The 15,571-nt window shown below is 43.2% G+C and overlaps 2 protein-coding genes across 2 annotated transcripts; both read left to right on the forward strand.

The window, feature by feature from the left end:
• Positions 1-652: 652 nt before the first annotated feature.
• bbs4 (Bardet-Biedl syndrome 4) lies at positions 653-10,381 on the forward strand. The gene is made up of 14 exons (XM_083680339.1): positions 653-723; positions 1,433-1,496; positions 1,721-1,832; positions 2,062-2,134; positions 2,399-2,452; positions 2,589-2,716; positions 6,646-6,700; positions 6,884-6,952; positions 7,189-7,341; positions 7,813-7,984; positions 8,211-8,280; positions 8,415-8,559; positions 8,875-9,085; positions 9,548-10,381. Exons 2-14 carry the CDS (start codon positions 1,469-1,471, stop codon positions 9,709-9,711), a joined length of 1,434 nt encoding a protein of 477 aa, XP_083536465.1. The 5' UTR covers positions 653-723; positions 1,433-1,468; the 3' UTR covers positions 9,712-10,381.
• A 3,454-nt stretch (positions 10,382-13,835) lies between these two features.
• Positions 13,836-14,258, forward strand: LOC310812166 (tubulin alpha chain-like; the record flags this gene model as incomplete). Its single annotated transcript, XM_083680585.1, has 1 exon — positions 13,836-14,258. One exon carries the CDS (start codon positions 13,836-13,838, stop codon positions 14,256-14,258), a length of 423 nt encoding a protein of 140 aa, XP_083536711.1.
• Between the last annotated feature and the right edge of the window lie 1,313 nt (positions 14,259-15,571).

The raw sequence follows: 15,571 nt of genomic DNA on the forward strand, positions 1-15,571 counted from the left end.
AGTATTCCCACAAGCAGTACATCAACCCCCCAATATCAGCACCAGACACTAAGTCTAGTTTCAGCTTCATTTCATTTGGCCACTAGTGTTCTCTTTCTGCCTCACAGGATAACCGGATTACTGAAGGTTGCTCTATTTGGAATTACAATGGTCACCTGTCTTGAATGCAATATTGTATTATGCTTGAAGAAAGATCAGTGTATCAGTGTAAGTATGGCTACCTCACCTTACCAAAGCAATCTTTGCGTTGGTTTGCATGTTCCCTTTGTTCTGACTGTCTGCAATATATGCCTTCTCTGCGCTGTCACACTGTGCTGGTGAGAGACATAGTTGCCTGGGCAACAAGCAGAATATCTTACTGTAACTTGCAGGCACAAAAAAAAAGAATACTCACTGTCTGTAACAATGAGCCTAGCCAACACTCAACCAACAGTGAGCTTTTATCTAACTAGCTGATAATGTATTGTGTCTAATGAGTGTATGGGTTGGCATGTTGTAGTTGATAAAATGCTACTGTACATCTGTCATTTGACCACACTGTGATTTTAGGAGTCAAATAGGGAAAGGGGCCAAGCTCTGTTTTGGATTGGGCCAAAGTGCTGATTTCTGAATGTCAACTAAGTTTGCTCTTTCTCCTTCTCAGCCCCAGAACTTCCCATTCTGGAAAGGAGGAACTGGCTGATCCACCTGCACTACATCCGCAAAGACTATGACACCTGTAAGGTAGGACACCTCTCCCAGTGATCTAGTCCTGGTTGACAGTCAATTACTGTGTCCCAATTCCATACCCTTTCCATTCCCAAAGTGTGCTTGCCTTGTGTTCTCCCCGACATCGATTAAAAAATATAAGATTGGTGATAGCATGGGCCTCAGAGAGTTTCCACTCTATTTTTTTTACACCGTTCCTATGCTTTTAAATCCATATGGAGTAAGAGAGTCCACAAGCCCACACTCATTAAGGAAAAGGGTAGAGAGTTGGAATGCAGACATTCTCTGGTTGTGTGTTCTCTGTCAGACTGACCTTTCTGCCAGACAGACAGTATGTAGGCTAGATTATGAATGCTTGGCAGTAAGGGGTCCCTCCCCCTCACTAAGTCTGATGAAGCCTATGCTACCTGACTGTATTCTGCTTCAGGGGACCTGCTGTGGGGGGTCTGACATCATCTGTTTCAAACTGTTCATTTGACAATGCTAGACTAGGGCATACCGTTCTGCTTTATGCTGCATGCATAGACCCGTTGTTCTCAGACCCTTTGGTGGGTGAGGTAGGAAATTAAACTAAAATGGAGTTGGATAACTAGGTCATGTTTAATTGGCGAAGTTCATCAACGATGAAGCAACATTCTGACTATATGCTGTAGGCTAGCTCATGCAATATTCTTGTGATCTGCTGTAGGAGTAGAGATCATGTTAGTGGTTTTGTGTTGACCAGGCAATCATCAAAGACCAGCTCCAGGAGACTCAGGGAATGTGTGAATATGCCATCTATGTACAAGGTAAGGCATGCAGTATTATACTCAACATCCCTCCTCATCCCTCCACCATGTTGAAACAGCTTGTTGCAGTTACAATAGAGAGCTCTGCTCCACTCCGAGTAATACTGAGCTTCAGATGGATAATTCTCCCAAATGTGCTCTCCTACCCCCCACTGCGTGTTTGATTTTTAATGTTTGTTAAACTCCTATTCATGGATATGAGAAAGCCTCTTTTCTTTCTCCAGCGCTAATCTTGCGTCTGGAGGGGAAGATCCAGCAGTCTCTGGAGCTGTTCCAAAGCTGTGCCATCCTCAACCCAACCAGCCCTGACAACCTCAAACAAGTTGCCCGATCACTGTGAGTAGCCAGCAGCCCTGGGTACAATAACAATGCTCTCTACAGCCTTTCACTGCAGTAGGTCACAAAGCACTTTTAAGTTGTGGATAAACATATTCAGAGTTTCAAAATGTGCAGTAACTCAGACAACCCATCATAGCTGTTTAGCACCCTTTTAGGTGAATTTATGGCAGCCTCTTTGATCTTCTTAAGATCTTCTTAATGGTGTGTTTATCATCTCTTTTTGTAGTTTTCTGTTGGGTAAGCACAAGGCAGCCATTGAGGTGTATACTGAAGCTGGGAGACTCAATCAGAAGGACTGGGTAAGAGAGACATATCATGTTTGTTTGTTCAGCATTGTGGCCTTACCTTCCCCTGAATCTTGTTGATTTTACCTATTATGTATACATTAAGATTCAGAGTGTGTTTCACCTTCGTCCAACCAGCATTATCAAAAACCAATCGTCTGTCACACGTTTTAAGAATGGAGAAAGATATTGATATTAGTTCATGAACAGTTACTGCACAGCTGTGGATAGTATGTGGTCTTTGAGGCGCCATGTAATTAACTATATTTCTTTCACCAGGAGATCTGCCATAATCTGGGTGTGTGCTACTCCTTTCTAAAAGACTTCAAACATGTGAGTATGAGCTGGTTGTTGATACACAGGGGCACCAAACCAGTACTAACTTGCCTGTTGTGATGTAGCTCGACAGGCAGAACCTACTGGCCTTCCACAGTGAATAGATAGTGAATAACCCCTGTTCCCCTCCCAGGCGGAGGAGCAGTTGAATCTGGCCCTACAGTTGAACAAACATGACAGGACCTTCATGATGCTGGGAAAGGTCCACTTGTTGGCCGGAGAGACCGATAAGGCCATTGAAGTGTACAAGATGTCAGTAGAGTGAGTACATGTTGGGATGTAGCCAGGCCTAGAGACCGTTTTAATGGTATACTGAGGGAGCGTTTCTGTAGATGGATGACATTTACAGAACAGCTACTGTAATTAAATTTGTCCAAAAGGTTTTCAGTCACTCTTTGAAGAAGACATTCAATCGAAAGTATGTCTTTTTTTTAAATTAAAAACCAATAACACAATGGAAACTTTATAGATGTTTCTTTCTTTTTACAAGCCAATGCATTTGGCACTAGAAGTCTTCATCAGGGCATTATTCTTTAATGATAAAGAATTATTCTTTATTCTTATTCTTTAGAAATAATGATAAAGTAACATGTCTAAACACTGCTGATCCGCCATAAAAAGCCAGTGCTGCTGTAATTATTTAAATATTCATTTACACTGACATTTTATTTCACCTCTTTCCACACAAAAAGTAACAGAAAGAAAGAATGTATCTCTCGCACACACACTGATCGTTGGGATTGCACTTGTTCTTCAAACGCTAAAAAATAAATAATCTAATTTTGATAACTTGTAGAAGATTTCAATAGAGGCATAGGAGAGATGTCTGGAGTAATATTTCCCCTGACATTCGCCGTTTCTGACTAGCTAGTTGGGATGAAGCACATCTACGCACACCACCTAGCTGACAGAACATCAACTAGTCTGCGCACAATGGTGGTATTTAAGGCTGCACTGTAGCGTCTTTAATTTCCACTGACAAAATAGTGCTGTTCATACTAGGCACCGGTAGAGCTGGCTGCCTGTTTTAGCAGCTCCGTCTTTTTTAGTTATTTATAGTAGTTTATAGTAGTTTTTGCACTGTTTGTTAAGTCAGACATCAAAATTTAACCAAAATAACCATGGACACTAAACTTTTTATTTACTTTTTCACCGTGTTACTACTCATGGGGATTGTTTTTATTCCTGGTGGATTTGCGTGCTGCGAAACTGATATCGTTTACTTCCGAGAACAGCTGATCGCGTTGGCCCAGCCGGCAATGGTTGTTTCCACTGTACCAGAGGAAATAAGGAGACGGCATCAGGGAAGCAGAGCGGGGGGGAAGCAGAGCGGGGGGGAAGCAGAGGTGAAGAAAAGGAGATATAAACCATATCTTCCTTCTGTCATCATGGGCAACGTGAGATCTCTGGGCAACAAAATGGAGGAGCTTACAGCACTGGCGAGAGGACAGAGGAAATACCGTGAATGCAGTCTTATGTGTTTTACGGAGACATGGCTGCAGGAGGTTATTCCCGGCGCAAACAACACCATCGAGGGCTTTCAGACAGTGCGAGCGGACAGGATTCACCGTCAGTGCGGCAAAAAGCGAGGCGGAGGAGTTGTGGTACTTGTCAACAACAGATGGTGCAATCCTGGCCATATTCACATGAAGGAAAGCGTCTGTAGCCCGGACATTGAACTTTGGCCGTAGGACTTCGCCCCATATTATTTGCCATGTGAGTTCTCACATGTTAATGTTGTGGTCGCATATATCCCCCCCTCTGCTAACGTGGAGGCAGTGTGTGAGACTATGCACGCTGTTATCGCGAGACTACAGACCCAGCACCCCAGTGAGACTACAGACCCAGCACCCCAGTGAGACTACAGACCCAGCACCCCAGAGAGACTACAGACCCAGCACCCCAGTGCATTCATTGCAATCTCTGGGGATTTTAACCATGTCACACTGACAAAGACACTGGCAACGTTCTCCCAGTTTGTGAAGTGCCCCACTAGGGAGAACAAAACACTGGACCTGTTATATGCTAATGTGAAGGACGCCTACATCTCTACAGCACTCCCCCCAGATCGGGCAGATTGAACCACAACCTAGTCCACCTCAAGCCCATGTATGAGCCTCTAGTCCAACAGCACTCTGTGACCACTAGGACTGTGAGGAGATGGACACAGGAGGCTGATGAGGCTCTGCAGAACTATTTTATGACAACGGACTGGGAAGTTCTCTGTGAGTCACATGGGGAGGACATTGATGGTCTTTCACATTGCATCTCGGACTACATTAACTTCTGTGTGGAGAACACCGTACCTACCAGGAGGGGATGTGTGTACCTGCAGGGATGTGTGTCGGACTGGGTGGTGAGCAGCACTGGCGCCCCCCAAGGGACAGTTCTGGCTCCCTTCCTCTTCACCCTCTATACCTCGGATTTCAGGCACCACACAGATGCTTGCCATCTGCAGAAGTTCTCGGACGAAGAGTATAGAGGACTTCTCCGGGAGACCGAGCATAGAGGACTGGTGGACAGTTTTGTTGAGTGGTGTGAGCAGAACCACCTGCTATTCAATATCAGCAAGACAAAGGAGATGGTGGTGGACTTTAGGAGGATTAGGGTCACCCTGTCTCCTGTTTCCATCCAGGGAGAGGAAGTGGAGATGGTCCAGAGCTACAAGTACCTGGGGGTGCACCTGGACAATAAACTGGACTGGACTGGTTACACAGATGTCCTGTACAAGAGGGGTCAGAGCCAGCTTTATTTCCTGAGGAGGCTCAGGTCCCTTGGCGTGTGCAGGACTCTGCGGTGGCCAGTGCAGTGCTGTACGCGGTGGTATGCTGGGGGGGGCAGCATCAAGGAAGGTGACACCAAGAGGCTGAACAAGCTTATTAGGAAAGCTGGTTCTGTCCTCTGTGTCACCCTGGACACTGTGGAGGAGGTGGCCAATAGGAGGATGAGGACCAAACTCCTGACCATCATGGACAATCCCTCCCATCCCCTACATAACACTGTGGCAGAGCAGAGAAGCTCCTTTAGCAACAGACTATTACAACCAAGTTGCACTAATGAGCGCTATAGGAGATCTTTTCTGCCTGCCGTAATAAGACTGTACAACTCCTCCTCCGGCTAGCTCGATTGGGGTGATCAGTGTCAGGCTGGGGGATGTTAAATCATAACTGGACAGTTCTTACTGTATATAATGTTTCAGATGTCTGTTTTATTCTATTATCCTATTGTCACTTTATTTTGTTGCTGTTGTTTGTGAAGGGAGCTGCTGTAACGTCTTAATTTCCCCTCGGGGATCAATAATCTATCTATCTACAGAGGCGTCTCTGGTACAAGGGCTTGGGGTGGTTCAGAGGTGCTTTTTAGGAAGGATTTTTAGCGGCACAGAATAATATTTTGCATGGAAAGATAGCTTAAGGCCACCTTTTCATAGTAATAATTGCGCAACAGAATGGCAATTTTCCCCCTGCAAAACCATTAATCATGATGTTTGTTTCAAGTTAAATAAAAAATTCCTTTTAAAGATGGCTGGAAACCAATTAAGACACAGAAGTCATACTCTCTATTCTTCTCTCCCTAGTCTTAATCACGCTATCCTTCCATCATTTCAATTATTTTCCTCTGGAGAACAACAGCACCAGGCATACAAGATAACTGTCATACATTATAACTGTCATCATTGTGAATTCCTTGCCACCCATGGCCTTGTTCAATACAGTGTAAAAATCCATTGTTTTCATTATAGTCGTATACTAAACCTGAATATATCAGGCCAGTGGAGTAAATACGTTAATGACAGTCAGTCTATATGGTCTCCTTCACGGTGCTCATTATTGCTGCCTCCTATTGGGGTAAATTAATTCATCAAGTGTTCCTCCAGCACTTGGACTGCTTTTAATGAGACAAACCACTGTGAGCCTTAATATAACCTCTCTCTCTCTCTCTCTCTCTCTCTCTCTCTCTCTCTCTCTCTCTCTCTCTCTCTTTCTCCTCACAGTCTTTTCTTTAAACCAGAGCCACCCCCCCCTCACTCCCAGTCATAATTATTACTGCAATTATACTAAATCGAACCTATTAAATAATCAGCAAATTCTTAGATTCTGGTTGTATTTGCAGAGACTAAGTGCAGACATTATGTTTAATTATATGCAAAGACAAGGTCACATTTTTCATGTGAGGTGTTTTCTGTGTAGGTACTCTCCAGAGAATACAGAGTTGCTGACCACTCTGGGGCTTCTGTATCTGCAGGTAGGTCAATAATACTTGCCTTTATACAAGTATAAGAGTATTGTCATTGGTTTTCATGTATTGTTGTTTTTAGTGAAATAGCGAGCTGTGTGGAAATGTGTAGTGTATGTGTAGAGTGATCATTAAAAAATAGTTGATTCCTTTGCTTATTTTGTATTGTCTTATATTGTTATCATTCCACAGCTTGGGAAATACCAAAAAGCATTTGAGCATCTTGGGAATGCACTTACATATGACCCAAATAATTATACGGTAAGTGGCCACAGTTTCATTGACTCCTTTCACTTTCGTTAACACTTCATACACCACCACATCTGTTCCCAGGGGGTTTGCTGTGTCAATCTATAAACTAGTAAAGCCAAACACATTTGACCTGTGACTTGTGTGTGCAACCCTCTTGTGTGTTGGCTTATGTCCTCCTCTTGTTCATTCTCAAGAAATCTATGCATCTTGTTCTGATGCTGATGTATTGTGTGTGTTCCTGGCAGGCCATCCTGGCGGCAGGCAGTATGATGCAGACCCATGGGGACTTTGACGTGGCCATGAACAAGTACCGCGTGGCAGCCTACAACGTCCCTGAGAGCCCCCCCCTCTGGAACAACATTGGCATGTGCTTCTTCGGCAAGAAGAAATACGTAGCAGTAAGTCGTGCTGCTCATGCTGTATCTCGTGGAGTCATGTTTCACAGGCAGGGGACATCAAAACACTGCTAGGACCGTGTTTGTTCAATCAGGTGCTTGCTTTGCCTTATAAGTGCACGTCGGAGAAGTACATAATCCGTTGTTGAAGTGCATACATGTAGTCTCAATTCACATACATTCTCTTTTATTGGATATAGTGCATGCTTGGATATAGTGATTGCCTTCAGTCAACACAGTGCCAAGCCATTGACTGGGTTTATCAGGAGTTGACTGTACTGCAATACTGTAAAATATGACGATTGTCCTGTCCCTCTTTTCTTTATTTGTAACTACTCTCTCTCTCTCTCCCTCTGTGTGTGTGTGTGTGTGTGTGTGTGTGTGTGTGTGTGTGTGTGTGTGTGTGTGTGTGTGTGTGTGTGTGTGTGTGTGTGTGTGTGTGTGTGTGCGCGTACGTACGTGTGTCTGTGACAGGCCATCAGCTGTTTGAAGCGAGCCCACTACCTGTCTCCATTTGACTGGAAGGTCCTGTACAACCTGGGCCTGGTGCATCTGACCATGCAGCAGTATGCCTCTGCCTTCCACTTTCTCAGCGCTGCTACCAACCTGCATCCCCGCCTGGGGGAGCTCTATATGCTGCTGGCAGGTGTATATATATACACACACACACACACACACACACAGATATTATAGATAATAGATATGATTATACACTAGTTATACAGTGTATATCGTCTGAACTGTTACTATCCTGCAGCCCAGTCTTATGCTACTGGCAGATATGTACTGAGGTGTTAATAACCACAGAAAAGGGCCCTGAGTGGTCATCACTAATTACACACTGAGCTGAAATCATCTCTCATTTCTACCAGTGGCCCTGACCAATCTGGATGACGTGGACAATGCCATGAGATCCTATGAACAAGCTGTGACATTGGATGAGTGAGTTCAACCCCCACCCCCCCCCCCACCCCAAATCAACTCAGTTTGAACAGTATGCACTTAGTCAATCACTGAAGGAAGACAATTCCTTCAATTCCTTCCTTCAAAACAAGGCCCTTGTTTCTCTGTCCCAGGTCCAACCCTCTAGTCAACCTGAACTTTGCCATCCTGCTGTACAACCAAGGGGATAAGAATGGAGCGCTGAAGCAGTACCAGGAGATGGAGAGGAAGGTCAACCTGCTGAAGGACAGCAACAGCAACACTGAGTTTGACCCTGAGGTAGAGTAGAGAGCAGGGGAGACGTGTGTTTTGATACCTTACAATGAGCTCGTCCTCCGATGTCCATCTTCACCAACCTGGTAGAGATACTGGTGCACACACTGGCTTTGTACCCTTATCTCAAATCATTTTTGGGTCAAAATCCTGATTTGGGACACATGTTTTAAAAGGTATATTGCATTTACAATTGTGTTGCAGTTCCCTACCAGTTATAATCAGTACATTGTACAGTACCAGGTTCCCAAAAAGGTGAAATGGCTTAATTTTGTCAGTGTCTCCATTCCAATTCCCTACATCACCGTTTTGTTTCCTCAGCTGATGGACATGGCCCAGAAGATGGCTGCCGCTCTGCAGGTGGGGGAGAACCTGGTGTGGACCAAACCAGCCAAGGACCCCAAGTCCAAACAGGGCTCCTCCGGATCCAGCAAGACGTCTAGCTCTCAGCAGCCACTGGGCACCAACCAGGCTCTGGGCCAGGCCATGTCCTCTGCCACTAGCTATAGCAAGAGTATCCAGCTCCCTACAGGTAGGCCTACTCTACACCCCAGGCCAGGGTCAGATTAAGATCCAGGATATTGTACTGGAACTCTCTCATAGAGCTGTGTTATTCCATGGTTAACACATAATAATGACTTGTCAGTTATGATTACGACAATTAAATTTGACACTCAAAGGGTCTGGCAGAAAAGTTACTTCTAATCGTCCTTCAGCAACAGCTGTAAAGAATCAGCTGGTCAAATTAGCTGCATCTGAGCAGTTCATCTTGCTAGCCATGTCGAGCTACTTTGATAAATGCAGATTTCAGAAAATTAGTTTTGAGTCTGCTCCGTTGCGGGTATAACGTTTGCATTTAGTTCCGACGAGATTTTAGTAATTGTTTGAGGATGAGGATGATGGATGATATTTTTCATAGCTAACATTGATAGGTGCATGTCCTCATATGGTCAGGTGGGTGTGGTGGTTCTTATACTGCTGTGCTCCCCTCCAGGCCAGCTCAAGCCCCCCTCCCTGCCCCTGGAGCCAGAGCAAGATGATGTGGAGATGGACGCCACCCAGCCCAACGAGCCCCCTGGATCCCCCCACCCAGAGGACTCTGAGGCACACAAAAAAAACAAAGTCAAAAAAAGCAAGTCGCAGCTGGAGGTGGACTAGCTAGATTAGAACTCACTACCCATTCTACAACATTTTAATGTAGAACTCAGTCAGAAGCCACTGAATATCATTTGTGTTGCTTTATAAGATCGTAAGCGGAAGGCTATGAAGCATTAGCTTTTTGTTTTAGCTCTTTATGAGGTGCTTTTTGCTAAATTGTGATCTATTGCCGTATTGCTCTAGCCTATATGTTATAGGCCTACTGGTTTTGCAGATTGGATAATGAGCAAATCACGATCCATTGACTTAATTAGCTAGTCATCAAAGGCATAGACGTTTACAATAACTTTCTTTGTATTAACTGTCAGAACATCCACTGTTCAGCCTGTCTCTCTGATGCATTATCAAATGCTATTTATGTTTTTTAACTGAACTTTGTGGAAAAATAGATTTTTGTTGATCATTACAATAGATAGACATTACTACATTGTAAGTCACCAGAATTTTGTACGACAATCATGAATGCTATGAGGGATAGAAAGATTGTGATATTTTCTAACTGTCAAATGAGATATGGCTTGATAGTTTGATAATGGCCTTTTTGGACTAGGCATTTTAGCTACTGTTTAATTGCAAATGCTTATTGTAAATGGTCATGTTTGCCTAGTGTTTTGTATGTTAACATATTTAATGTATGTAGATATATATTTATTTTACAGTAGCAAAATAAAATGACATAAAGATGATGTGTATAAGGGTGTGTATCCCCTTCTTTCAACGACAGTTCATTCATGATACCTTCCTCAAAATGTCATTTTACACAGCCAGTGTAATGTTTTTACATGCCAGCAGGGAGCAGTACTGTATCAGATGCCATTTGAATAGGGCTCCCAACATTGTTCTTCACCAGATCAACAACATTAAATCAAACTGACCCTCAGGTGATGTAGGCAATACACTTAGTCACAAAATGTATGGCAAAGTATGCAAGCTTAGTTTGATAGATGAATCTGGTTACAGAACATGCCAAAATGTTTATTCTGCAATATACAGCTCTTTCATTTTCACCTGGTGATGGTATGGTCTCAGTGATCACGGGGGAGAGGCAGAAATAACGAGAGAGAGAGAGAGAGACGTGAAAGTGTTCGAGCGGATAAAATGACCCTGTCTGTTATACATGCAGAATATAAATATAGGAAAATGCTAATGAGCGATATCTGTATTCATATATCAATAATATTCATGCACAGCAGGTCCCCTGAGAGGTGGGGGCTATTACGAGTATTAATAATTCAAAATTAAATTCTTAATAGTTCAATCTCTTGATATTAACAGTTTTTCAGATCTTAATTTGCAGACAAAATAAATACTCATACCAATGTATCCATGTGTATTACCAAAACACACTGCTTACCATCTCACATGATCTGGGAGTTTTAGTCTCCAGAGTATTTGAGAGAAACCAAAGCAGACAGTTGTACTCCAGTGTATCCACACAATGTACGTCATTGCTGGGAAGAGGGTATAATGGGAACTTGATATGAAGCTCATGTGGCATGTATCTGTGATTAGTTAAGAGTGTGGATGGCTGAGGCTTGGAGCATGGTGACTGACACCCTATACTGTGTGGTTACAGTGCTTGCATGCATGGTAGTGTTTCCCCCACAATGACTGTGCATACAGTTAACATGGCTGGGGATCACACATACATGGCATTTAGCTGAGGCTTTTATCCAAAGCGACTTACATTGCAGTGAGTGCACACACTTCTCAGTATATATGGTAACGCTATGCTCTACCAACTGAGCCACGGAGGACCCATGCTGTAGCACCTAATGCCCCCTGCCAGAAAGATGAATAGGGAATCTATTAGTGAAATAAAAAGGATTGGTAGACCTTCTATGGACACATACTGAAATTCAACTGAATGATGAAATCAGCTCCTTTATTCTTTACATGTCTTTTGTTCTCTTGCCTATTTCCTCTGTCATGATGTTGACCAACTACTGTAGAGGATGACTGTAGAGGTTTGTAAATTAATTTGATCAAGCTACATAGTCTAGTGTAGCTATCCCTCTTGATAATGAATAAATAAAACAGTGTTTCCTTGTTTCTCTGTAATACTAGCCACCTAGCACTTTCACGAAGTTGGCTATAGCCAGCTAGCTATTTTTGACATAGAATTAGGTATAATGATTATGGCTCTAGATTGCAGGAATAGCTGTCTCAAATTTCCCAACTGCCCTCCTCCGGACCTCTTCCCATCCTTACGCATGTACTTTGTGCCCCCTCAAAAATAATGGGTGCATGACGCCCCTGGATGACTGACTAGCCCATTGCACACAAAGGTCCTTGTTCCAACTCCCCTCTAGCATCTAAAATATTTGGGCTTAAACCCAAGTTTCATACTAAAAGTCAGTTAGGGACTAAGGATTCTATTTCCAAGTAAATAAAAGACCTCACTGACTAAGTGGACTGCCTCTCCAAGTTCTGATTAAATTGTGTTTCTGTTATTAATCCCAATTTAATTACTGATTATTACTGAGATTGCTTCGTTTCGAATGGGATTCATGGCACAAATATCTTGGAGAGTTTTTCCTGGGTCCAGGCCCAGACCTCTGGTTTATGAAATACACCTCCAAGATTGAAAGCGAAGTCTTGGAAGCGAGAGCTCTCTGCTTCAGTACATGTCTGCTTTGTGCGTGAGTAGAGCCAAACCCCACGGCTGGATCTTAATAGTTTGACGGGGCTTCCTTCTCCCTGTCTGCTCTCCCTCATTTGCACGAGAATGAAACAACTAAACAGCTGATTACATTTTTGATAATCAGCTGTTTTAATTGGGTTTGTTTCATTTCTTTTTATTTAAAAATCTTAATCTAACAAGGGTTATGCTTTTAACAAGGTGTAGCAGGTCATCGATATCACATTTAGAACAACAAATACAAGAGCGTGAAATGTAATAGTTGAACCCAGGAAGTCATCATGAAACACCTTTAAAATTATGTTATATTGGCCTTTTCAGAAACATCTTGAAATCTTGAATCTTCATGATTAATTTTCATCAAAGATTTAGCGGATTCGATCGATGCCCGCACACCAACCTTCAAACTTCTGTAGTAAAGAGGGCGTGGGTTTGATTCATAAACAGAATGCCTGAAAACTCTTCTGCATCAGGATATCAGAGATCATGCTCTAAGGCCCAATCCCATTTCTTATTTTTACCCCTACCCCTCTTTTTCGAGTGCCCCTCGCTTTTCGAGTTGGCCCTCGGAACAGAGATACAAGGGGGAGTGGATGAAATCTTCCCCTATGACATGTGATAACTCTTCAAGACCCTGATACGTCATCAGTAGTCGTCGATGGCGAAACTTGGTTGTGCTGCTATCAATAATACAATTGAATTGATGTACAGCACAAATTTGTGTCAACCTTGTGTGACTTGACATATTTGTGACTTGACATATTGGTTTTGTTTACCAACCACTCCATTTCAGGGAAAAACATTAATTCCCAACTGATAAACTATGGTAAGCATAGGTCTTAAACAAAACAGATGAATCTTTGTGTACTGTAGGCTAAGGTGCACCTCTGGAGTTGTGCTTGCACACCACAGTATTTGTATTGTCTTCAATTAATTCATTTTGGCATGGCGAGCCATTGACTTAACACTGTTAGTACATACTTTGTATAAATGGTAGCTGGTACTGAACAGTATGAGAATTATTGTACCTGTTAGTCTAATATGAATGTTTTTTTTTAACAGAGGGAGTGCATATCTATACACATTGGCCAAGCAGGTGTCCAGATGGCCAGTACATGCTGGGAGTTGTATTGCCTGGAGCATGGTTTCCAGACATTCTGGTGCGGTTGCCCTGTCTGACTCATCATTTGGAGCTTTCTTCAGTGAGACCCGGGCTGGAGGTATGTTCCCGGGGCTGCTTTCATTGATCTGGAGCCTACAGTTGTTGGTAAGGATGTGCAAGCTCACTCTACACTGGTGGTCTGCTGCCCTAAATGGTTCAAAGCATTATGAAATGAGACTGCATTACATGAGTTAATCCTATTCGATTTGGCGGCATGTGAAGCCATATTTCTCTTGTGTGGTACTCCAATGACTATTTGCCTTGCCTTGATTTATTTCTGCATGGATTTCAATGTTATTGCTTATCTAGATGAGATCCGGAATGGACACCTGCTTTGAGCCAGTCAATCAGATGGTGAAGTGCGATCCCAGGCGGGGCAAGTACATGGCCTGCCGCCTGTTCTACCGCGGTGATGTTGTCACCAACGATGTCAATGCCTCCATTGCTGCCATCAAGAACCGCCGCTCCATCCATTTGGTGGACTGGTGCCCCACTGGGTTCAAGGTGGGCATCAACTACCAGCCGCCCACGGTGGTGCCAGGGGGAGACTTGGCCAAGGTGCAGACGGCTGTGTGCATGTTGAGCAACTCCACCGCCATAGCAGAGGCTTGGGGAAGACTGGACCACAAGTTCGACCTGATGTACGCCAAGAGGGCCTACGTACACTGGTATGTGGGTGAGGGCATGGAGGAGGGAGAGTTCTCTGAGGCCAGAGAAGACATGGCCGCCCTGGAGAAGGACTGAGGAGGTGGGGGCAAATTCTGGTGACAGTGGTGGAGAAGATGAGGAGGGTGAGTATTAAACCAGTATCCCATCTTCAGTATTTATACTTGTTCTCAGCAACCCCTTCCCTTGTCTAAGAACGTTTTAATAAATCCAAAAGCATTTGAAGTCTTTACTGTTTGATTAATCTGCATTTTATTTATATGTTCATCCATTCAGAGAATGATGGTTTGGTTTGCTATTGAAAACATTATGAAGTAGGGGTAATTTAAGACTGTTAGTGCCTCTCTCAAAGCCTAATGCATTCTCTTTGAATAGGTTTCCCCCAATGATGTGGTTTGTCTGCTTGACTCCACTATTTCACTATAACTGTGGAATTTAAAAATCCTATCAATTACTGCAATAAAACAAAAGACCTGACTATGCCCAACACAACTGAACCTGTCAGAACAGATTCTAACAGCAAAGCATAGCAAGCACCGTGCAAATTACCAGATACATCTTACAAGGTTGTGCCTGATTAGAAAGCTTTACATTAGCTCAGGGACTTTTTTCTTTTTTATATCCCAATCTTTAGTATTTATAAAGTAAATGGGGCAAGTAGTTATTTGCTTCAATAAGCACCAAAAGCATTTACATATATATTGCAATATAGATGTTGCACATAACTGTTTGCTTTTGTAGTGTTCTGACTGGGTTTTTTGGGCGCCTTGAAACACCATACTAAATAAATAACATATCTTATTTAAACATGATTTTAAATAATTATTTGGTAAAATGCTCTATTACAGCCCTCAGAGGACATGTCGTAGTAGCTTTGGAATTTCTATAAGGACATTTTGGTGCCGAATGGAGCAAGAAGCTATTTACTCCCATCTATCTCCAAGTTGAGTGACCACAACTGCTGGACATAACTAAATAACAGGTAAGCACTTAAACACAATCTGGGTCTATCATCAACATGGGAGATATACAGTGTCTAAAAACAAATGTATCTGTCACATTAGTGAACCATCCCTTTAAGTGTAGATGAAGGGGAGGAAACGAGGAGAGGGAGCCACTTTAGACCTTTGAGACATAGCCCTGAAGACTCTGTGGCTCCTCGTTATTGAGATTGACGACCTTGGCTGAGATGAGCTTTCACCGCACGCCATATTTACTATCTGCTGAAGAGACGTAGAAGAGGCAAGGTAAGCCTTGATCTTACTCCAGCTGTAGGTTTATGAGTTTGGCAGGGGAGACTACTGTAGGTAAACCCTTATCTGTCCAAGTTTTCACACGCCTTGGAAGCTTTATTACTTGTAGTCATGTTTCCCACAGGGAAGGTGGGGAGA

The sequence above is a fragment of the Argentina silus genome (genome assembly GCF_951799395.1).
Source record: "Argentina silus genome assembly, chromosome: 11".
Classification (NCBI taxonomy): domain Eukaryota; kingdom Metazoa; phylum Chordata; class Actinopteri; order Argentiniformes; family Argentinidae; genus Argentina; species Argentina silus.